At 41.4% G+C, this 24,158-nt stretch overlaps 1 protein-coding gene across 3 annotated transcripts in view; it reads left to right on the forward strand.

Annotated features, from left to right (window-relative positions):
• LDLRAD3 (low density lipoprotein receptor class A domain containing 3) overlaps positions 1 to 24,158 on the forward strand; it is a 107,493-nt gene that overhangs the window by 28,486 nt on the left and 54,849 nt on the right. For 2 of the 3 annotated variants that reach the window (XM_063158795.1, XM_063158796.1), the window contains exon 2: positions 6,533 to 6,679. In XM_063158795.1, the coding sequence (XP_063014865.1) occupies positions 6,533 to 6,679 (147 nt within the window). Of the gene's footprint in view, positions 1 to 5,316; positions 5,449 to 6,532; positions 6,680 to 24,158 lie in introns of those variants that run through there. The other variant, XM_063158797.1, reaches the window with a different exon arrangement.

Raw genomic sequence — 24,158 nt, forward strand, 5'->3', positions numbered from 1 at the left:
TGCTCTAAGAGGGATGGCTTTCCCACTGTCTTTGACTTGCCTCAGTAATATTTAGCATTTGATTTGAAGTTACCATAGGAGTTTCTGGTCTTTTGGCTAAGATTGATCCATGGTAAATCTTGAAAATGCCAGATACCAAATATACCTCATCTCATGGAAAACTGAAGGAGAGGAAGTTGAACCTAATCAATGAGCAGTTCCTTGAGTAATCACCAATTGCCTACTGCTTCAGTGAAGAAACATTTTTGAGCACTTGTACTGCAGTGGGACTGTCAATCTGCCCTTACAAATAACCCTCATAACTTCTAATATATCACGTGCACTGTAATCATCAGGCAGTTTAAATGAGGATAGGGGCGTATAGGGATTGGAACTACTCAAGGGGATTTAAGTGGCCAGATAGTTAGTGGCAGGTGTCCTTTACTTGTGGCAGATGGCTTAGGTGTTGTCAGGGGTTTCACTGCAGAGCAAGAGAGCGCTTGTCTTATTCTTTGGTTCCCAAAGCCAGCCTGAATGTGCACAGGCATGCTTTTCTTCTGTTCTGGCAAGGACCTTTGCAGCAGTGCATAGGAAAGCAGATTAAACTGAAGACTGGCATTTTTGCTGATTTACACGATACACTTATGAACACTGAGCTGCAAACAACTTTTTGGGTAATACCAAAGGTGTTTATTTGAGACATGGAACGTCAAGTTCACCCTCATTGATGTATTTTCCTTACCTTTTTGGTGCTGTTAATGAGCAATCTTTTTATACCCTAGGTGCTTGAATTCAGTATGGGTGCCTTCCTCTTCAAAACTAAACAAGGGGTGAAGTGCAATAGAGAGGTTGAACATGTTTGTCCCACTCTCTGGGTGACTGTGTAAGTCCTGACTTTCTCCCATAAGCACAAATTGTCTCTGCCCTCTGTTTCAGTGTAGTGAGCATTAATCCAAGTCTGCCTTAACGCTACTGGTGTTATCTTGCTGACAATATACTTCTATTGCCAGTGAAGTTTGTGCATGCACATGTTAAACTGCAGTTTATAGGCAAAGCACTTTCTTTGTGCTTAGCTTTTGAATTCCTCCTCTGAATGCATCACCTGCATTAGTTCTCTGTAAAGTGAACATGGAGTGAGTGACATGATTCATGTGAACATAAAGCGGTATGAAAAGAAACATCTGTCCTGTGGGGCTAAATTCACAGAAGCAACTGGAAGTAGTTTTTTGTTCTCTGAGGAATCAAATCTTGTAATAGCCTACCAGTCACTTGACTGTGCTTATTTGCAGTCTTCTAAGATGACAGAAGAAGATCAAATAATGTTTGTTCAAGTCTGCTAATATTGCTGGCTTTTCTTTATTTTCCATGTGTTTTGCTGGTGATCAAGTATTGGCAGGTATTGAAGGTATGTCTTTTGGATGCCATCTTGCTGCAAATTCCAGTTACTGACTTACTGTAGTCTCTCTCCATTTGTTTTCATAACATGTTGCAGATTTCCGTGGAGTTAAAACAGATTTCTAATGTGCTTAAATCAAACCTAGTGTGGATTTATACCTGGGAAAGGTTTAAGCAGAAATTAAAAATTAGTATGGAGTATAATATGTGCATGGTGTGACAGGAAAGTATCATCAGTAACCCTCAGCCTCACAGCTACATACCAATCTGATCAAAAGAATTCTCTTATGTAAAGAGAATTATATGTAAAGCTTTAAGCAGCAATCCATTGAAAATATTCTGTGAAGATCCCATGATTCCCACAAAATACATACCAAAGCTTTGGCGGGGAAGAGTTCATGCTTCATCCTTGGTGATGGGTCCCTCTTGCCACGAGGCTGACATTACTGGCATTGTTCTTAAGGGCAATGAACATATATGTGTCCTGTATTTCTTCCTCAAAACCTTCTTGGCCAAGCTGATTGCCTGCTCTTGCTGATTATACTTTCTGATACAGCACTGTGTGATCAGTAATGATCTGTTCCATAATGTCCACAATTCTCTGGAGTGCTTTCAGGTAAAGGTGGTTTTGTGAAGGATATCCTTGACTTACTTTCTTAATACAGTGTGAAGTGCTTGCTCAGTATGACTTTTCCTTTCATTTATTTTCCCCTGATTCTTTTTTGGGGAATATTAAATATTTAGATACCAACATTTTTGCAAGTGGCTGCTAAAACAGATTGATTTTCCTTACTCAGTCCCCTTCAGAGTGAAACACAAGTCCGGTTTTTTATATTCAGCCCAGATGGTATGCTGCTTGAAGTGAGCAATGTGTTGCAGTGAAAATGGACTACTTTCCCCTTCTTTCCTTCCTCCTTTCCTTAACTGAACACATCCATGTAGCTCCTATTTGGGTTGAATTCAAAATTAATCAAAGAGGCTGCAGGGTAAATATGTCAACTTTGGAATGCCAGCTCTGCCAGATTGAAGGAGTTTCTGCCCCTGCCAACAGGCAGTGCCACAAGTTGGCCACAGAAAGCCTGACATCTTTATGGACCTTGTTAGAAAAATGGACATGACGATGTGTTTTGGTCCTTTCCATGTCTGTACTGGGTATCTGTGACACTGCTCCTCCTTGTGCATGTGCTGTCCTGCATTGGGCTGTGTGCTGGGTGGGCAGGAACATCGCATTCCTGAGGGCTGGGAGCTGAGGACCACCCTGAGGATTTCTTTGAGAGGCTTTTTAAGATCCATGAGGGGAGACTTAAAAAGTGTGAGGAAAGCTGAAGGGGTAATACCATTTAAAGCAGTTCCACATGTGCCATTGTTTTGGCAGCTTTTTTATCCACCAATGGATTTTTTGGGCATGGAGTAATACACAAAACAAGCTTCTAGATGTGTGACTCTCAAATTGCTTTCTGTAACATGCAACTCTCCTAGGAGCTGATGAAGGTCCTAGGAAGTAAGAGAAGTATTGGTTGCTTTGAAACCAGATCGAGTCAGATTTCCCATGTTCCCATTCCTCAGCAAAGCTTGGGTAGGGCTGTCTGCAAGTATCTTGATCTGCCACTGTCTTTTGTTTGTTTGGTGAAAGGGTTAATAATACATCCTTTAAAAGAATATTGAGGATAAGGTTATTATATGACAGAGGAAATCCTGTAAATAACTTACTGGGTAACAAAATTTGATACCTGTTCCTGGAATGTTGCTTCAGTCTAATAGGGTAGAAGTATGGCATTTATTTAAAGGAGTTATTAAAAGGAACAGAGACTTGATAATGCTTTTTTAGGGAACTTGTTTTTTGTTCGTGCTTTTTGAAACTCTAAAAATTTCTAAAATGAGTTAGCTTGGTCTAATTTTTTTCATTAAAGGAATGTGGAGATCATGGCTGAAACTTTTCAGCAGGATAACAGTAGTAGATCTGATAGGAGCTGACATTTGGTTATTCTGCACAGAAGGTGTTACAGTGCTTGTGATATATCCAGTTATGTTTTTTCCTGGGAACACCAGGGTGCTTCATGGAGCAAAGGCAGTTCTGTAGCTGGGACAGGTGGCTGTGAAACCTGCTGCTGGTTCTTAGCTAGCAACTTGCCCAAGTCAAGAAGAAATCTCACTTAAGTGTTCACAGAAGGACTACTTATTTTAAATAACACCTATTTAAATAACACCAAGTCTTTGCTTCCATGTGGAAGGGGAGCAGGTTGGATGAGAGATATGAGGTTAGATAAGAAGGTAGTGCAGAACTATGGAGAGAGATGCCATGAGACTGGTGCCTTTTTCATGTTGCTGCCTAAATGTACTGCCTTAGTTTCTTAGGTTTTGAGAGAGTAAAAGTCTTGGTAATTTCTAGTTCTCATACCAAGTTTGAATAAGCTGTTTTATATGAGATTTATTCTTTGCCAGAACATTAGTTTTGTAGTATTGAGAACTTGTTAATTCTAGTGAAAGTTAAGAAGTTTCCCAGTAGCACCATACTGACCTGAAACTGCTTTTAGGGGTGACTGTGGAGAAGGGAATTAGTTAGATTCTACTGTTGAAGTTCTTACATGCCTTATAACTAGCTTGAGTACACTGACTGAACTTCTGCATTACAGAGAATACTGAGGTATCTCTTTCCTGTCTTGATCTGACAATGGCATCCTCTAATTTTGTGTTACTGAGGTAGGTTTTCTCCAGTGGCAGGCAGAGGTGGTGTTCATGCTCTGCGAGTGGCTTGCTAATAAAAGGTCGTGCAAATGCTGAGAGCATCACCCTGCAGCTCTTCAAGTTGGGCGATTTCTATTTGGTCGTTACTTAGCAGGTACATATCAGTGATACAAAGACTGAGCTGAATGTGTTTGGTTACTGTTCTAACAGGAAAAAAATGCCTTAAACAGCACCAAGGTCCTTGTTGTTTGAACACAGAAGTGCAGAACTCAGTTAAGGGGTGCTGTATGGCTGCCCTAGCCTGGGGGTGCTGGTTGGCAGCGTGGCATCTGTTCGGTGTTGCATGGCATGAGTAGCCAAGGACAAACTGTTGCCATTGCTGAGTTGAAGTTAGGGACTCAGGCATGAGGTGAAGTTTGGTGTAGCGTTTCCCCAGGAGCTGCTGGGAGCAGTGAGGGCCCTGCCTGACTGGGATAGAGATGAGTCTCTTCCAGTGTGTTGTAGGCTGTAACAGTGTGGAGAGCCAAACCTGCTGTTTCTCCCTGGGAAGAGCAGTGATCCAGGGAATCAAACTGAGGTTTGAATGACACTGCTAAAAGATGTCTAATTGCCAGCTGCATGCCTGGGCATGCTTTTTGGTTGGTGCTACATACAGTATGAGGGCTACAGGTGGCTCTGGAGACCTTATTTCCACCTTTTTTTCTGAACTACATTGTCTTCTAACAGCTCAGGGCAAATTTCCATTAGGGCATCTGCTCTGTGCTGGCAGATTCTTGAAACATCCCCTGGAAAGTCAGCCATTTGCAAGAGATAACATTTGAAAGGAAGTACATTGTTTGAGATGGACATAGGTTTAGACTGCCTCCCTGAAGCATTCCTCTGTATCTTTTGAAATAGTGATGTGAAACTTAGCAGTTTTGCCTGTGTCATGGATGGAGCATTGTGATACATTGAGGGGGAGGGAGAGAACACTCTACATTTAGCTGATTCAGAAATTTCTGCAATGCCTCATGCACTAATCATGCTATAAAACTTATTATTTTGGTAGATGTGTTCTCCAAAGGTGCCTGTACAAAGCAGATTCCTCCCTGGGGCTTCAGGAATGAGCTAGGAAGAGGGGCTTACCTGAAACTTCTTATGCTGGCAGTTGTGATCTGCTCTGTGCCCTGTGCAGCACTGAAGAATGGGGCACTTGCCATGTTGTGTTCATAATAGTTTTCCTTGCCCTTGCTGGTCAGGCCTTCCTGAGAGAGGAAAGAGTTGGACTCCCAAGAGCAACAGGAAGCAAGATGATGTAGGGATGGACAGTGGAGGGAGCCAACTACAGCTCTACCATTCCTCCAGAGTTCCAAAAATAATGTGGTTGTCCTCAAAATAGATAAATGATAGGTAAGTGGTTAAACTTAGTGTCAGCTTAATTTGTTCTTCCTGCTTCTGACCCATGAAGGTATGCAGATTGGCAGTGGGGACATGTTTTTAGGACATCGTTACCTGGGAAATTTTGTATTTCTAAGGTTTTTACTTACTCAAGTATATGTTGCCTGGGACTAGTCTGGAATATGACAGGAAGACGAGGGGAAGGATATTATTTTTCTCACTTTCTGCCTTGTCTTGCAGCTTCCTCCCAGCTCTGTGACAGGTTGTGCCATTTTGATGCTTATTAAAGCCATTGGGTGTCATTGTTCTTCCTTCATTGAAGTTCGTTCACGTTTCGGTTATATCTGCATTCTAAAAGAAAATGCACAAAATTAGAAAAATGGTAGATTAAAATGGCTGACTAATGCTGTGTCTAACCTTGACAGCAGATCTCTAGGTTTCTTTCTCTCACTGTTCTCTTGATATCCAGTATCCTGCTACTGTCCCCCCTGCACTTGGCAGACTCAGTGTGCCAGCTGCCTTACTAGCTGTGGACAAATTGTGCCAGGGGACTGTATTGACATGAAGAAGCTCAATTCTAACTTTGACCAGAAGCACTATATTTAAAACTTAATTGAAAATCCAGTATGAATTAGTCACTGTGTTACCTTGTGCATAGCCCTTGGCTAATAACAACAAAACATTCTGCAAGCTAAGTACTAATCTGACAAAAGCATGGGAGGATAGAGCTGAGTTTATGTAGCCTCGTTTTTTAAATTCTGTTTAGACTGACCCTGTGAAGAAGAGAGAATTTTTTAAAGTAAATATTGCTTTGACCAGGATAGAGGTTGCATGTGTGTTCCTAGAAAGAAAATAGCAAGAGGAAATCAGCAAAATAGTTTGTGAGAATGGAGAACAGATAAAATGAGAATTAAAGAAAAGGAAAGTGCTACCAAGTACCAGGCACAGGATACTGATAGGATAATGACAAAATAAGCAGGATCAGGGTCCATTTGTTTAATCTTCATTCAACCACTGATGAACAGCTTGCTCAGTGACAGCTTTTGCTGCCTTTGTTAAATCCTCAATGAACTTACCTCTCTTTCATTTCCTGCAGACAGCCAACTGTTGCCTGGGAATAACTTCACGAATGAATGCAACATTCCTGGAAACTTCATGTGCAGCAATGGACGCTGTATCCCGGGGGCCTGGCAGTGTGATGGGCTGCCAGACTGCTTTGATGACAGTGATGAGAAGGAATGCCGTAAGTGACCATTGCTGTGACCTTATCATGCTTTTTATCACAGGGCTTGGCTAGCTGGTGCTACTGCTGTGTTCTGTGTTAGAGAGGGAACAAAGCTGCTGCCACTTTGCTCATTTGGATCTTGCTGGAAAAAACACTTAGTGTTTCAGGTCTTTAATGTTCTTTAATACAGCACTTGGGGAGGTACCTGTAGTGATGGATAAATTGAGATGGACTTGGCTTACAATTCTTCCATGATGCTTTGTGATTTTTAGGTATCTTGTATGTACTGCTTCAGCACACTGGTGTAGTGCTGTAAGTTGACTTTCGCCACATCAAACCTAGTTCCTTCCATTTCAAAATTGTTGACTGTACCCTGTGATTTTTGTTATCTCCAATCAAAATGCAATTCTTAACTCTATGCAGTTTAACAATAACTTTATAAAAAGTGGGCTAAATTAACTTGCTAATTGGTATTTTTAAATTTTAATCCTTCCTAAAGAACTTCTAGTTCTAGAGAGCTAAAAAAGTTTGATCTGATTCTCATCTGTGATTTCATCTCTTTCTTAGTATTAAGCAAGATTTCGTTGATGTTACTCGGCCACAACATGAAAATTTCTAGCCTACATGTGTTAACCAGACACAAAATTATGCCGTATCATAATGCTGTGATTTGAAAAGCACTTAAGAGTGAAAAAAATCAAATTTCATGTGATTCTAGAGCAACTGAGAAATTTCTGAGACATTACTGGTTTTCATGTTGCAAATGTGGTTTCTCTATGTGCATACTTTACAGAGGTTTTTCTTACACTTAAACTGAATTTATAAGAAGCTTACCTTTCCCAGGACATTTCCAAGACAACATTAGCTTTGCTGATAGAGCAGAAGGGAAAAAGAGTAGCTTCTTTCAAATTACCTGACTAGAAATACTTGAATTGTTAAATGATCTTGTTTTTAAAAACTTGATTCCTCTTCTTTAACCCCAGTAATCTGTCCCTTTTAAATAATGGGGCCTTAATACCTGTGCTGTGCAAATCTCCATATGTAGTTTTGCTTTAGGCCAGTGAGTTTTGCTCCCTTTCTAAAGAATTAAAACTATCTGTATGAAGTATCTAATGCTTTGCAGTCTTTTAAGGCATCAGGCTTGTGTTGCAGCCTTGAAGACAGGTTAATTTAATTTTTTTTCACACTTAAATGTTGACATTAAAGGACAGGCCTGTTGCAAGGATTGATCAGTGTCATGCACATCTCTTTAAACCCTAGCAGAAAATTGTATCAGTGGGAGCTTTGGCAAGAATAAAAATATCTGAAGTTCAACCTGTACCTTTCAGTGAGATGTTCCTGATGACAACAGCTGTGTGACTCAGGTTCCTTATTACTTGGCTCCTGAATAGACTGCTGGCATGACTTTTGGTGTCCTGCTTCTACTTTTTAAAACAAGCTGAATGACAGTACTTCTTTGTGTTTATAGGATACACACCAGGAGTTTGTGTCTCTAAGAATGTTGTCGTTGTCTGGCTTGCATAAGTTTTTTCATTTGATATAATTAGATGATGTTTATGAAGATTTTCCTAATGAAGGCTGGACTGGGTATTTACTCAGGAATCAGTAAAAAGAAAATATGCTTTGTGACTCTGCTGAAAAATTTCCTTACCAAAATCAGTTGGGTCTGGTGAATTGCAGACAGTAATAAACATAGTAACTGACAATAAAATATAAATAGCTGTAAAATGGCAGTTCATAAAAGCTGTTCTTGTCACCACAGACTCGAATAAACCTCAGTGATGTAGGCTATGCTGTAGCTCTGAATTTTAAGTTGCTGCAGAACTGTCCTTCCTGGGGTTTTTTTTTTTCAAATACTTTTATCCGGCTTGATTGGCTGACAGTTTCCTGGATGAGCAATCTTTTGATCCTGCACAAATTGATGAAGATAATTAGACTGTTCTTTCCTCTTGCCATACATTTACCTGCTATTGGATCACCCTCACAAATGTAAAACTAGCATACAAAAGAGGCTTGCAGGGAGAGCAATTGATGTGAATCCTATGCTGGCCTGTTGTTAACAGGTCAGATAAGCCAAAACAGAATGCAGATAGTGCTCATTTGAATCTCCACATTTGTAGTGTTTCCAACCAGTCTTTTAGGTTATAAAGAAATCAGAGGTTGGATGGGCTTATACAGACCAAATCTGGTGTTAGATTTGTTCCTAGCTCAGAGATAAGGCATGGAAAAGCAGCCTTTTAGGTATTTTTTTTTTTTTTTGGCATTTTAGTCTACAGTTTTCTACTTTCCTTCCATCAGAACAGGGCTCTACTTCCTAAAACTTACCTTGCAGTGAAATTAGAGTTGTTTTCTACTGTGATTTTGCTTTGCAGTAGCTGAGCTGTTGATGGTGAGCACAAAGCCATAGGAGTTGCATTAGCAGCATGAGATGGCTGAGTTCCCAGTGTGTTACTACTCGCAGCTGTACTTTAAGCTGCTTTGTCTGTGATTCCTCATCAAGTAACTGTTTTGCACTGAAAAGTGTTAACCTTGCTTAAAAATGCCTCTGTGTGAGGAGGAGCTTGGTTACAGGGTCCATTTTTTGTGAAGATGAGTATGCTGTGTTGTGGCATGACCGTGAGGAAGTAGTCATGCAGACGTGTGTTGTGTGGAAAGTCTTTCTTTTCAGATTTGTCTTACAGTTGAATGTGGATGTCCAACAATATTTTATTAATTCCGTTGCTCTAGCATCTCATCCTGTCTGCCCCCCTTTAAACAGGAAAACTTTGAACTCTGGGTCTGGTTCTGGATTTCTGTGGCCAGCAAGTGGAAAAGTGATGGTCTGTGTGAGGGGGAAATGAGATGCAAAGCGGAATTACCTGCACATTGTTCATTCAAGTCTTAACTCTTCCCTCTCTTCCTTTTGTCCCTTTCCTGTTGTTTCTGCAGAATCATCTCTGTTAACCATGTCACTTTGCTTATGGCCTTTCCTTCATCTCCCACACTTGCCAGAACCCACACACTCACATACCATCTGTCATCTTCTGTGCTTCCTCTGTGCCCTTACCTGTCACCTTAACACATCCCATGCCAGCTGTCTTTGTGCTGTTTAGTGCACAGAACATTTCTCATACTCTTACCTTCTGAAAAATGTTACCTGGTTTTATCTAGGGTGGAGGGTTGAGGGAAAACATGAAAGGGAAGGAATAAGCTGAGACAGTGACTTCTCATTTTAGTACATAAAAACTACTTCTTGAAGAACAACCTTGCTTTGTTTCTTCCTCCAAGCAACTAATTGAGCTTGAAAAGGATTAATTTAACATATCAATGTGAATGTTTTGTGAGTACTTCCAGTTCTCTGTAGTTTGTGAGTAAACGGCTGTCAGCAGTGTGTCTCCCAGTGGAGAACTGTTTTGTAGTTCATTCCCATCTTCTGGTTCTCATCGCCTGGATTGCTCCTCAGCCAGTTGTCCAGTATCTGTCATGCATATTTCTTTGAAGTGTTGCTATTATTACTGCTTTTCACCTGTGTAGATGATTTATAAAGGAAGCTGAGGCTCTTCTTCACAAATGTAGAATCTTTACCAACAGGACTTTCCTGTGAAGCTTGGAGAGATTGATTGCACAGATTCTAAATCCTCCTCTGGTTGCACACCAGGCTTTATAGATACCTGGTGTTAGTGCTTGCCCTGGTCAAGGTTGGGAGCTGCATGCTGTCAGCACTCAGTTCTTTCTGTTACCAGGAATGGAGGATGCAAAATTTTGCAAAATAAAGAGCCTGAATGGAAGGAGCCTAGAAATGTGTGCTTGCATGCTTTGAAACATTTTGAGGTAAATGGATTATCTCTAGTGCTGAGTTTTATACCTACCTGCTGACCTATTCCTTTGGAGCCAAGACCTGTGTCTTGCTCTTGGAAGGTTTCTCATCTTGAGATTTAGGAGTGCATTAATATTCTTAGTTAAGCTCATAATTTACTCTGTCATCTCTGTTTCCTCCTTCCTTTGCCTCTTTGTACATCTTTGTATTAGATTATTACAGAGAGAACATTGTGAACACAGAATGGCTTTGTCACTAATGAGCAGCAGCTAGTGGGGAGATGGCATGTGCTGCCTTTGTCAGCTAACGAGCAGCAGATGGTGGGGATTCAGAGCATGGCACATCATCCACGCTAAGTGCCTGGCATGACAGCAGCCAGAATTAGAGACATACCAAATACCCAGGAGTCTAGATTTTCCTTTGTTGCTCTTCTGAGAGATGCCAAATTTGTATGTTTAGCTATGAGCAAATAGTGGCACACAGTGAAGCAGTGACTATCTGTGTTAATCCAAGGGCTGAAGAGTGTAGGCTGTGGGCTAGAAGAAAACTGTGTGCAAGGATATCCTGGAGGCAGTGTGTTCTCACTTGTTTCTGTTTCCAGTTGGTGCTGTTGCTCGTTCAACACAAACATAAAGGTACAGCAGATTTGAGTCAATGCTAAAAGCTGTGACTGGGTTGTATAGACGTCTGAACAATGGAGTATCATCCGTGTTTGTAAGGATGTGCTGCCAATGCGCTCCTGGGCTGGCTGGCAAGAGCAGGTCTGTAGGAACATCCGGAACTGTGGTAATAAAAAGCTCATTTCATCACCAGCAATCCATTGTCATCAAACCTTGATCTCTGATCGTCCTTCAGACAGAGCAAGTCTCCTCCATGGGGGAGAATGTCTTTATTAAATTAAGTGCTGCATGAAAATGGTCCATTATAATTAGGATTCCCCAGACAGGTATTGAAGCCACCTGCCAAGCAGGCTTCTGCTAAAGGTCAGTTCTGTCTCTCTGCCTGAGACACATGTGCTTGTAGGGAACCCAGTGCAATCAGAACTGAGGGTTTTGTAATACCTGCAGTCCTGGGTTGCTCTCAGCATGGTGTGGTGAGCCAAGCTTTTCTGCAGTTTCACAGCAGCAGGCTAACTCTCAAGGTCCTGAACACTGACTTGTATTTAGGCAATCTGAGAAACCAGTTTAATCCAAGTCTCTGGTAGATCCGGTAAGAACATTTCTGTTTGTGTCCGGAAATGTAAGCCCTTGGCACCCCTGCTGAAGCCAGGGTCTGGTGACAAACACTGTAGGAACTTCTACACCTGGTAGGCTGCATGCCATAGTGCAAGGATGAAGGTGGGAGGTGGGAATGTGTTCTGGTTACACTTGTGGCCATGCTTCTGTTGCTGGTTTTGCAAGAATGCAGAAGCATTTTCACCTGTCTTTGTCAGGTAAGTAGAATAACATTTGAGGTAGTCCTGTAATTACTTGTTAATATGTTAGCATATTAATCTTGATTTCATCTTCTCTTGTATGTCTCTTAACTATGTTCTTGCTTTTACCCTGTAGAGTTGGAACTGTGTGTTTATGTATAGTAAACATGACCTATTTTGTCACATTCCATTCTGTGTCTCTTTTCTATATTGAGTATGTTTGCATTTCCATTTAATCTATCTCAGTGCACACAGGGTTTTGTATAAATGCTTTATAGTCTCAGAAGATTTTATAGATCAGGTGTCATTGGGGTGTGGAGTGCTGGGGTGGGAGATGTGGCACGAGTAAGCCTGCATCATTCAAAGTGTTTGTATCTGCACGCTTGCTCTAAATCTTCATCGTCTCTGCACTGGTGAGGACTCACACTGGATTAGCAGTATATTGTAGTTTGAAAGTGCAACACATAGTAACCATTTTTAAGTTTCCCCGAGGTTTGCTGTACCTTATTTTCCTTGTTTTTTCCATCTCCAATATGAAGCTTTCTTACCAGACAAATGTTTACTGCTCCCTCTGGTGTTCACTTGCAACAGGTGTTGGAGCTCCCTACGCTGAGGAGCAGCGAGGCCACGGGTTCGTAATGATCAGCTACACACAGCCCTGGGAGAGAGAGAAAGAGTCTTTTCACAGGAATGCCGCATGAAACCCACGCTCTGCAATTAGTAGCCCGGGTTTCCTAGATCATGTGAAGAATATTTTACTGTGCTCTAAACCCTTTCATTTGGGAAACTGAAACTCTTGGAGAACAAAAGCAGATTAGCTAGTTTTTTTTCAGGTGAATTTTAACTGCCTTAATTGCATTCAGTTTCTACAAAGGAGGTATTTTTTAACAACTGCATCTGAGGGCTGGAAAGTATTTGAAAAAGAAAAAATCCCACTGGAACCAAAGTCAAGTCTGAGGAAGTTTGTCTGTCATTGGAGAAGCTCTTGAGTGCAAGAACTCCTACACTTGCTGGCACGGGCTGCGGTAGTAGAAAGAAGGTGGTTTGAGTGGGGGCTGCAACAGCTTCAAAGCCATGTCATATGCTTGGAAGCCTCAAATGAGGAGTGTCAGACTGCCTTGTCCTGCCCTCTGATGCAGGCTATATTTCAGGAGGTGGCCTTTAGATTTGTTGCTGTTTGCTGCTTTAAAAAAAAAACCACAAAGGTAAATAATGGAGTTTGCTCTCAATCAAGAGCATGCTTTGAGTCTGCTCTACAGGAAGTTCACAAGTTGATAGACTAAGGCACATTATGTGTGCTTTTGCCTTTCTAAGTCCCAAAATTACAATTTAGGCAAAGGCAAAATTTAGTATTAAATGGTCATTACTAACAACTCAAATCATTCTGGCAACAGTCTGAATTTAGATGTGTGTCATCACCTTGTTAAGGTTTGCTCTGAGAGCAGTCAAAATCGTGACTTTCACACTGCTAAGAATAAGTAACCAGCTTTAATAGCTACTTTTAAAGACACAGAAAAAAATCTTGTAAAGACAATGAGTGCTACAATCTTTATAAGGTATTTAATAAGTGCTTATTATGACAGTGCAGTTATTACAGCTGAAGACATTTTGCTTGGATTTAACCACTTAGCAGGGTCAGTCTAATGAATGGCTTTCATGTACAGGAACAAAGGGCACAAAGTAACTCTGGCTCCCATTCTTTTAAATACTAGGCTTTCAATTCAACAAGCAGAGCTCAGTGCACTGAAGAATGAGATGTGGTGTTTTGCTAGAAAAGAAAATAGAAATGTCTGCCTCATTCAGAAGGGATTGTCTAAACCAGTTGAGATCTAGAAATACAGCAGTGGGCCAGGATTTGGGCAGGATTAATCCTACCCATCAGTAAGGAATAGTGACTTTGAATTAATACTCAGTAGCCCCAGAAAATTATGCTTAAAGCATCAGTTAAAGCTAGGTGTAGACGAAGAGTAACTCTTGAGAAGAGGAGGGGCAGGGTTGATATTTAGAAGAGATGCTTTCAGATTCCTGGGATTAAGATCCAGCGTTGTGTACCTGCAACAAGTTTTTGGATTGCCCCATCATAAATAAAGTTGAAGGCATCTCAGCTGCTGCAGTCTGTAGTTGCTAGCCAGGTGTATCTTTTAGCCTTGAGAAGATACCGTTGCTGATAAGTTGTGTTCTGTCTAGCTAGTGAACAGCTTATAGCAGTGTGAGCTAAATAGCTGTGAAGTGGTCCTGTATCAAAGCTCACTCATTTTTAGAGAAGATAAATATTCATTTGTTTCTTATTTGCAAGTAAGCGATTTAGTGACCTGGCACTTAAAAAAAGTAAGCAAACCCCAAATATACTAAAAGGGAAACTCCAGCATTGAAATCACTTTTTCATATCTGAGGATTTTGTTACAACCTTATGATTGTAACACAATTCAAAAGTATTATAGCTAAACTTGTAGTCTTCAGTTCATTGAACCTCTGCCTGCTACTTTGGCAAGTGTGGAGTGTCTGTGATAAGGCTCAAAGTACTTACCAGAGGATTAGGTGGCCATGAACTTTAGTCATTGTCTGTGTGTAGCTGATGACAAGCTGCTGCTGCAGATGGATGTGTACCAAGACAGACAAATGGTTGATACAAACTGGGCTTAACCCAAACCCTAAGAATCAGCCCAACCCTAGGTGAGGGGATACAAGGTGTATGGGGGTGAGGCTGGTGCCAAGCAGAAAGGTTGGGAAGGAGCCATGTCTTGGCAGTTCCGTGTTCCCCTTGGGATGCCTTTTGCAGCTGCAGTGTGCCTGGAGCTCTGGGCTTTGTGGTTTTCTAAACCCTAACCCTAGGCCTATCCCTAACCCTAAGTAGAGCAACAAAAGTTGCCTAGCTGTCAAATACTGATGCATTTTAAGTGATCTGTGATCCCCTGTGGGAATAATGGAGGTTTATACTGGCATAATGAACATGCTAAATTAGAAATACCTTAATGTAAAATTAGTATGTTAAAATAATTAGTAGAAATACAGGTGATGGAATATTCCATTGGCCTGAGTAGTGCTAACATCTGTGTGAAAGGTGGAAGTGTGAGGCTTGTGGCATTTGTTTGAGAGAGTGATCTGGGAGTTCAACTTTCCTTGTAAACAGGAGTTTACTAAGAGTCTACCTTTGTGGTTGCATGGTTTACTCTACATCTCTATCCCAGTGCATTTTACATGCTTCCAAAGGAAACAGGAGGAGTCACAGAATCTGTGTCATGAAAATGATTGGAATTGGAAGGGGTTTCTGAAGGTCATAGTCAAACTCCTCTGCTAAAGCAGGTATACCTGCAGCCAATTGCACAGGATCATGTTCATGCAGCTTTTCAGTATCTCCAGAGGAGGAGACTATAGAACTTCTGTGAGCAGCACTAGCTCTGGACAGAATCCTTCCAACTCAGCCTCACCAAGGCAAGGTAGAGCGGCCTTGGCTCTCATCTAGTGCTCAGGTACCTCTCTTGTTCTCCATGATCTTTCAGAGGTGATAGAGAATGGCTTAGCAGTAGCATCTTTCCACACATCTCGGTGCATCCCATTGGGGTCCATGGATTTGTGGGTGTCAGGTTTGCCTGATCTCCTACCTGTTCTTCCTCAGCCAAGGGAAAGCCAGACTTTCTCTCTTGCCTCCATGGTTTAGGATTCCCAAGGGTTGCCCTCAGCAAAGACTAAGGCAAAGAAGGCATTCAGTATCTCAGCCTTCTCTGTATTCTTTGTCACCAGGGCACCTACCTCATTCCCAAATGGATGGACCCAAATTTTCCCTGTTCTTCCTTTTGCTATTGATGTACTTAAAGAAGCCCTTCTTGGTGTCCTTGACATCCATTGCCCATTAATTCTAAATGGACCTTAGCTGTTCTTATAGCTTTTCCTGTCTACTCTGATAGTGTTCCTGTGTTCCTCCCAAGTGACTTGTCCCTTTTTTCACTTTCAATACTATTTCTTTTTGTTTGATGTTTGCCAGAATCTCCTTGCTTATTCATGCAGGTCTTTTGTCCTCTTCACTTGATTTCTTACTCATAGGGATGCACCTGCCCCCTTTGGTGCATCCCTATGAATAAGAAATTAAACAATCTGGAGGTTGGAGGAAGCACTACTTGAGTATTAACCAGTTCTCTTGGACCTTCCCACCTTTAGGGCCATGACTCATAGGATTTGCCTCTGGATTCCTTTGGCCTTGAGAATGCCAAAGTTAGCTCTCATGTAGTCCAGGCTGTAATTGCAGTTATTGCCTGGCTTTCTTCACATCCCCAGCCAGTCCTTCCTTGTTTGTCACTACAAGGTCCAGCAGCACACCTCTCCTCAATGGCTCCTCCACCACCTGTGTCAAAACCTGTGTTACCATCAGTGCTCTGCAGGGGCCTCCTGGGCTCCTCTCTGCCCACAAGTTTTCTCCAGCAGAGATCAGGGTGGCTGAAGTTCCCCATGAGCACCAGAGCCTGTGACTGTGAGGCTCCTTCCAGCTGACTGGAGAATTCCTCATTGACTTCCCCTTCCTGACAGGGTGGCCTATAACAAACACCCGCAGAATCTGTGTCACCCATGTTGTCCCTTACGTGTTGACTTCCTACCTGTGAGCTCTTGTCTGGTTCTTCACCCAGCCCGAGGCAGAGCTCCATACATCCCAGCTGCTTTCTCACATAAAGAGCAGTTCCAGCACCTCACATTGCTGGCCTGTCTTTCCTAGAAAGGATGTAGCCATCCATGACAGCACTCCAGTCACGTGAGCCATCCCGCCACATCTCTGTAACTGCAGAGGATGTGCACACAGATCTCTAATTCTGCCTGGTTTTTCCCTGTGCTGTGTGTTGGTGTACTGGCATTTCAGAGAGGTAATGGTTCCTGCAGGTTTTGCTGGAGGAAGGGGATGCAGGAGGATCTGCCAAAGCCATGGACACCCTTGAGATAGTTTTCCTTCTGGATCTCATCTTGGTAGTCAGATCAGGAACATTTGTTGTTGCTATGGTTGGCCTGGCTCATTTGCCAGCTGGATGTGATGTAGTAAATGTTGTCGCTTTGGACCTCATGCTTCAGTTTAATGCCTGCTCACTGAGTTGGCCAGTCTTGGCCAAAGTCTTGCCTTTTATAAACAGCTGGATCCCTTACAGGATGGTATATAGGTGTGGATATTCTCAGTTCGGTTGAAGAAAGAATAGATATAATTTCTCACAGGCTGAGCCTGGGAAACTTAGAGGAAAGAATGAAAATAATTCTCTCTTTCTGTAACTGTTGTTTAGAGATATGATTCTCCAGTGTGCTATTCATAGTTCACCAATAGTGTGAGAGAAGATTCCTAAAGGCCAATCAGGTCTCAAGTCCACCACTGCTTCTCTAAGAACTATAGATTTCTAATAATAAAGTATCTTTTCGTGCCTTCTAATGATGGAGTTTCTGTATCACCTTCATCTGTCCCCAATACCCCTCCAGTGATAAATAGGCATTATTTTTTATATTGACAACTTTTGGTGGGGAGTGTGTTAGTATATGGAAGGAGAAAATCTAACAGCAGGACCTGAACTTAGGAAGAGAGAAATATTCTACAAGAATCAGCATCCTGAAAGGGTCATGGCAATGAAAAGCTGTTGTCAGTAGATTTTGTGTATTAATGTTAATAAGGATTGTCATATGCTAGAATTCCAGCAAACCAATCTTTAGATGTCTCTTCTTATTTAGAACCCAGTAATAATTTGTGTAAAAATCTAATGACATTAACAGTCTTTTTCTAGATAACTAGAATACATAGTAGAAAGCTAGGAATTTCTCAATGAAGGTAGTTGTATGTTGTGTAGTAGATGCACATATACACATGGAAGACCTCTGGACTTCTAGTTGCATATCAAAATCAGTAAGTGCTTTTAAGTCTCTTCCTGCTTCCTGTCATCTCCAGGTTGACCTGGAATATTTCTTGCAGGTAGGTAAAAAAGTCAGAATTCTTAAGCAAAGCTGGATATTAAACAATGCATGAAATGAGCATCAGCATTAATTGGGAAGATGCTGTAAGGCAGCTGCTGATTTTTTTGCCACTTACTCAGATGGCTCTCAAACTTGGAATATCAAACTGGAATTAGCTCTTGCTTTTACTCATGATTAAGCAACCAAATACTTAGTAGTTATAATAAGATTTGTAATTAAGTGACCATGGTGAATGTTTCATTTGAAGCTCAATTACACATGAGTAGGGGCAAGTGCAATAGCTGCTTATGTTTGATAGCATTTTATGCAGGGAGATCAAAAGGGTTTGTGGTGCTAATTATTTAATCCTCTTGATGGAGGTCAGTAAATAGCCTGATTGGAGAGCTTGGAATTGGACAGGTTTAACAGTTGGATGGAATCAGTGGTACAACTGAAAGAAAAAGAACAGGTAGGTAGTATCCCAGAATAGAGTGAGGGATTGTAGCCTATCAGGCACACAGTTGTTCCTGAGGAATACTGCTACTGGAGTGCTTAAGGGTGGTGTTCTGTCCTGCCTGTTTGCATCCTGAGCAAGTTAACATCTCTGAAACTGTGCTTACTTTGTCCTTTGGTATGATGTTGTTGTTCAGGTTGTTTAGTGAGTAGTAACTTCTAAAATACTTCTCTTAGTGAGAAACTGGTTTACTGAATGTGTGAAAACCAAGGTTTTTGTCCATGCTCTCCATGCTCTGACATCTCTGCTTTGTGGTGATTTTGAAGGACTAAACGTAGACTCCTAGACCATGAAGGATTACTTTAAGGCCTTACTGTCTGGCAAGAATCAAAGGCCACCGACTCATAGTAATTCAGCTCTGAAGTGCTTTCTTTTTTTGCTCTTTTAGAAGGAAGCCATATACTTTTCATGGCAGCAGACTCCCTTGGTTTTTTGTTTTTTTTTTTTTTTTTTTTTTGCTTTAGCATTGTCCTTTCTCTCTTACTGCTAACTACAGTGTAAACATTACTCATGTAAGTGGCTGATAGTTTACCATATTGGAGGCAACCTCTGATGCTTCCTGCTGGGCTAATTTCACTACTTAAAAACCCATTAAATTGCTTCCTTTAAAATAAAGCACACCTTAGGCTCTTTTTCTCTATGTTTGCATTAGCCGTTTAAGAATAGCAATTCTTTCACTGGCCTTGTTAAACAGGGAGCAAAAGCAAGAGTGACCCAAGGGCTTTTTATAGGTGCAGTGAATGCTCTGCAGTTTGGCTGTGTTTTGTATCATAACTCAGTAACTTTATTAGTTGTTTAGTTTTGAACTGGAGAAGTTCTGACATAGTGGACTATTGAGTGCATTTTATACTGGCAATATTACTCAAGTGCTAGCTTTTTTTTCTAGATAGGAAAAAGCAAGCAGAGGAAGTGCAACTTCTGTGTTGTTCTGCAAGACAGCCCTGTTCCAGAGCTCTGTGAACCAACACATGATGCATTTGCCTCCAGTGGTTTTCCCATTGGGAACAGGTAGCAGTGGCTTCCCCATTGGGAACGGAACTGAAAATACTGCAGGGTCCAAACAGCAGTTAACTGATGCAAAATAACTAAGTGTTAACAGGGTTTATATCAGTTCTTGGGGTGAAAGGAATCAGATCCTGGTGCCATCCAGCTTGTTACATGTTGTCAAATCAGTCCTTCTTTGTAAATTAAATTTGCAACCCTTATCTCCCTCATGTAAAGCCTTTACTGAAATGCTGCATCTCACCATGCATTCATCAAAAGAATCTGGTTTTACAGTGCTGTCTGATGTGGCTGTAACATCCCTTACCGAAATTACCCACAACAGAATTTAAGGTGGTTTATTATCAAAGTCAGGAAAATACTGATGTCTGTGCAATAATGCAGCATCTGCATGCAGTGGTTTCTGTCTGGAGAGTTGCTCTTGTCGCATGCAAGTAATCAAGTTTTGATTAGCTAAACAAATCATTATCTGTTGCTGAGTTGAGATGCATAGCTGTGAAGCAGCATAAAGTTACTTGATTGCTGCTTGGAGAGGTTCTAAGGCAACAATTTAGTTCAAAGATGCTCTGGTTCTGTGTAGCTTACTTCTGTCTGTACGTTCTATCTGCTGCATCCTGTTTCCTCACTTCAGATTACAAAATAATTGAGAAACATTTTAAAACTGAAATGTTTGTAAAGTTAAAAGGAAATAAGCTTGTCTACTGGCCACATGTATGGGGTGCCTGCTGTGTGCTCTTTGCATGTTGTACGAGTAATTAGTGCCCGGTTCACTATAACTACCTGTGAAATGCTTGAGGCCTAGATAAGCTGGCTCAACTGCAACAGTCATAGAATCACGGAACGGTTCTGGTTGGAAAGGATCTTAAAGATCTTCTAGTTCCAGTCCTCCTGTCCGTGTGCAGGGATGCCTTTCTCTAGACCAGATTGCTCAGAACCCCATCCAACATGGCCTTGAACACTTCCAGGGGTGAGGCATCTGCAGCTTCTCCGAGCAGCCTGTTCCAGTGCCTCACAATCCTCACATTAAATAATTTATTCCTTATATCCAATCTAAATTTACTACTCCCTTTCAGCTTAAGTCCTGTCACCACATGGTCTTGTAAATAGTCCCTCTCCAGCTTTCTTGTAGATCCCCTTCAGCTACAGAAAGGTCACAGTAAAGTCACCCCAGAGCCTTCTCTTCACCAGGCTGAGCAACTCCAAGTCTCTCAGCCTGGTCTCATAGGAGGAGGTGCTCCAGTTCTGTGATCCATTCTCTGGCCTCCCTCTAACAGGTCAATGTCCCTCCTGTCCTGAGAACCCCAGAGCTGGATGCAGTACTCCAGGGGTCTCACAAGGACAGAGTAAAGAGGTGGAATGCCCTCCGTTGTCCTGCTGGCCACACTGCTTTGGATGCTGCCCAGCATACATTTGACTTTCTGGGCCACATGTGCATATTGCTGGGTCATGTACAGTCTTGTCCACCAGAATCCCCAAGTCCTCTTGGCAGAGCTGCTCTCAGTCCATTCACCCTCCAGCCTGTTTACACATCAGGGTTTCCTTGACCCAGGTGCAGCACTTTGTACTTGATTTTGTTAAACTTACAGTTAATACTGTTAATTATAAAATGCATTTGATGTCTTTGCTGCTTTATGTGTGAAAAGAAAAATCACCTGCCCATTGCAGATCAGTTGTAACCTTCTAATCAGGTTCCAAGTCATCGTAGCCATGAGTACCAAAATTGCTTTTATTCAAGAGTGTTATCTATATACTGCATAAGGTTTTACACAGTATTGCCAAATCTGATTTCTTTTTCTCTCCTATTGTGCATCTCTGCTGAGAAATAATAAAATGGATCACACTTTTTTAAAAATAGTACAGTTTCACACTTGAGATCCTAAAGATAGCAAAATGTTTTTCTGTTACTGCTGTAGAGCTGTGCCTGCAAACTGTCACATTGTCAGTGGAGTGTACTACTGGTCCTGATGGGAAGTTAGTATTTTTTTAGAGTTTGAAAGTAGAGGGTGGGAGGATTAGGTTCTGTGTAGCATAAGGAGCGACTTCACACATCACATGTACAACTGCCAAAATTAGTTTTTTTTTAACTTAAGCGAAGCAACCTGGAGGGAGCATTTGGCAAACTTGTACTGTGGCCAGCAACCCTCTGCCACCATCTTCACCATTTCCTTCATGTTTCAATTTTAAGACGTGAAAAGAGTATTTTAGTGAAGAGCCATTTCTTCTCATGGGTGATGGAGTCATAGAAGGCTCCTCAGGTTCATGGTAGTTCACGGATGCCTCTTTTTAAATACTATGGCAATTCCCTTTTGTGTAATGTAAATACAGATTCACATTCATCTTCCAGTCCTGGGTCGCTTTTGCCATGAACAGGTAAAAGAAATAAAGAGTGGAACTGGAGTGAATTGATTCTTTTTTGACTTAGGCTCACAAATTGGTTGAATGGCAGGTTTTTTGGGGTGTATTTTGTACTTGCTATATTGAATCCAGAGTGACAGTTTTGTAAGTTGCTCTGTGGTTTCTTGCTGTCCAGTGTGTGGTCTTTTGGTTTCTTTCTTTCTGGAGACATGGATTCAAGGGCACTTGCCTGCAAGTTCCTTTAAAAGCAACCAACTTCCTCCCTTTCCTTTAGCTGGTTGTAATACCTTGGATAAATAAGGTCAAGCAATCCACATGTGCCTGTTCATTTTCTCACTTCTCTTCTGTCATTTCCAGATCTCCCTGTAATTCTTGATTATCCTGAGCCTGTTTCAACCAAGCATAGCAGAGAAGAATATAGATGGCAAAGACAATGTTGTTCTTGAAAGCTTATTGAGGCTAAAATCACTGAAATAGCCAAATAGATAGCTGCTGTTAGATCAATATAAAGCTTCTCACATACAGATCTGCCTGAAAACTCTTAACCTGTGCAGTAGGAGGCACAATGATGAGCAAAGGAGAAGAAAACTCTTTTTGTAACAGTCACGTAATGGGAGCTGGAATTGCAGAGGAATGCTGGGATAGTGCAGCACATGACTTGAATGTGCTATAGGCTGTCATGGTCCTGGTATATGTATCTGTTACTTGTTAGGGTGCCAGACCTGAAGAAAATTATAGCCCTTTGTGTTTAGAGTATTTCCAGAGATCCTGCAGAATGGGAAGGTAGGTTTCTACTCTGGAAGAAATTATTGTCCTTTCCATAGGAACTTTATGAGCAGTGAGCAAAAAACACTTGAAAACCTTGGGAAAACTATGCCAGGGGACAAGAAGGATGTCAAATTGAAAATAAAGCTGAAAATCTTCAGTGGAGTTCTCCAGAGTCAGGGGACGTGACTTGGACTTAGCCTTTACTGGTTTCTAATTTTTTCTGCATTTGTGTACAGCATATGAAAAATGCATTTTGTGTCTGGAATTGGAACTTGGAAAACTAAGTTCTCTTTGGGAGCAAGACATGTGTCTAGTAAGCGACTGACTGACTCGTGAATCACCTAGGTGGTTGAAATGCTCTTTTATATTCCTACGGTCTCTAGTATGAGTTTGAACTGGGATTGGTTTATATATCTTGTCTGTTGCAAGTATAGTGAATTAAATTTGAGTTTTGTTTGTTATTTTTTCCTTCTCTCCAGTTAAAAAAAAAATAAAATCAGTGGACTATCAAAAAGGGAAACTTAGAGATAATTTGAAGGTGTTTAGTTCCTTGTTTGTTTTTGGTCTGTGGTTACTAGTATGTGGGTTTTTTTATGAACAGTTATTGTAAAACAGAATTTTCTTGTGCTCTGTCTGCTGTCTCTGGAGGAGGAGGAGAAGATAGAAAGATGTCTGGGGATAAAATATTTGCCTAAACATTATATAACTATCTAAGTAATACATTAGATAATTGTCCTGAACGGTTTCTCCCTCTTTTTTGGTGGGATATCTGTATGCTTTGTAGAGAAGAAGGAATTCTTAACTTTGTTTCTGGTTATTCCAGCATGATTTTCTTCCAGGTGTGTCCAAACATTAAATATTACTTATGGCTTTACTGTGGTAGCTCAAGGCAATGTCCCAGATGTGCTTTGTACCCTTTGGGGCCAGAGCAGCCGAGGATGTTGTGACCTGTGCCTGTCATGCCTGAAACGGGGCTCGTGCACAGCTCACCGCATGTTCACTCTGCTTAGGAGTGTGCAGCCACATCACCTCTTCAGAGGGCCAGAGGCTCTGGTTTTGACAATTCACGGTCTGAAATCTGTCAGGAAGAACAGGCTACAAGAGTAAGAGAATGGTCCATGCTAGAAATGTTAAAAGTAAATAATTTTGAAGCCTTAATTTGTCAAGATTTTCAAAGAGGACAAAGAGCATCGTTGAGTATGGCTTGCCAGAAGGTTGATAGTCTCTGAATTCAGACTCCAAGTGACAAAAGTAAACCTGCTTGGAGAAATGGGTAACAGTAAATGTTAACAGAGGCAAAAGCACAGTTGCTTCCCTCTTGCCTTATTTCTTCTCCTTCTTGAAACTCTTGGAACTTCTTCCTTTTGTCCCCTCTGGAACCGTTCTGGCTCAAAATGCGTCTCTAAATTAAGTTGTCCAGAAGCACTTGGAGTGTGTTCACTGTAGGGTTTCAGAAAGATGTTAACTCTTATAGAAAGATAAACAGCAACAAAAGCACAACATGTGAAACATTGAGCACCTCTTCACGTGTGTGTGCTATTATCACTCTCTTCCAGCAGCATCTTGGCTGGCTTGTTAGTGCATTAGTACGGACTGTTTGCTTTGATGACACTGAATCTGTTGCTGAGGTTGTTTTGCTGCCTTTGTTTAAAGATTTTTGGGGGTATGATGTTGCCTCACACCTCGAGGTTATTAAATTATTTAGCTGAGATCTGTCTGTCCTAGAATTCTAACACAG

This window comes from Melospiza melodia, chromosome 6 (genome assembly GCF_035770615.1).
Source record: "Melospiza melodia melodia isolate bMelMel2 chromosome 6, bMelMel2.pri, whole genome shotgun sequence".
Classification (NCBI taxonomy): Eukaryota; Metazoa; Chordata; class Aves; order Passeriformes; family Passerellidae; genus Melospiza; species Melospiza melodia.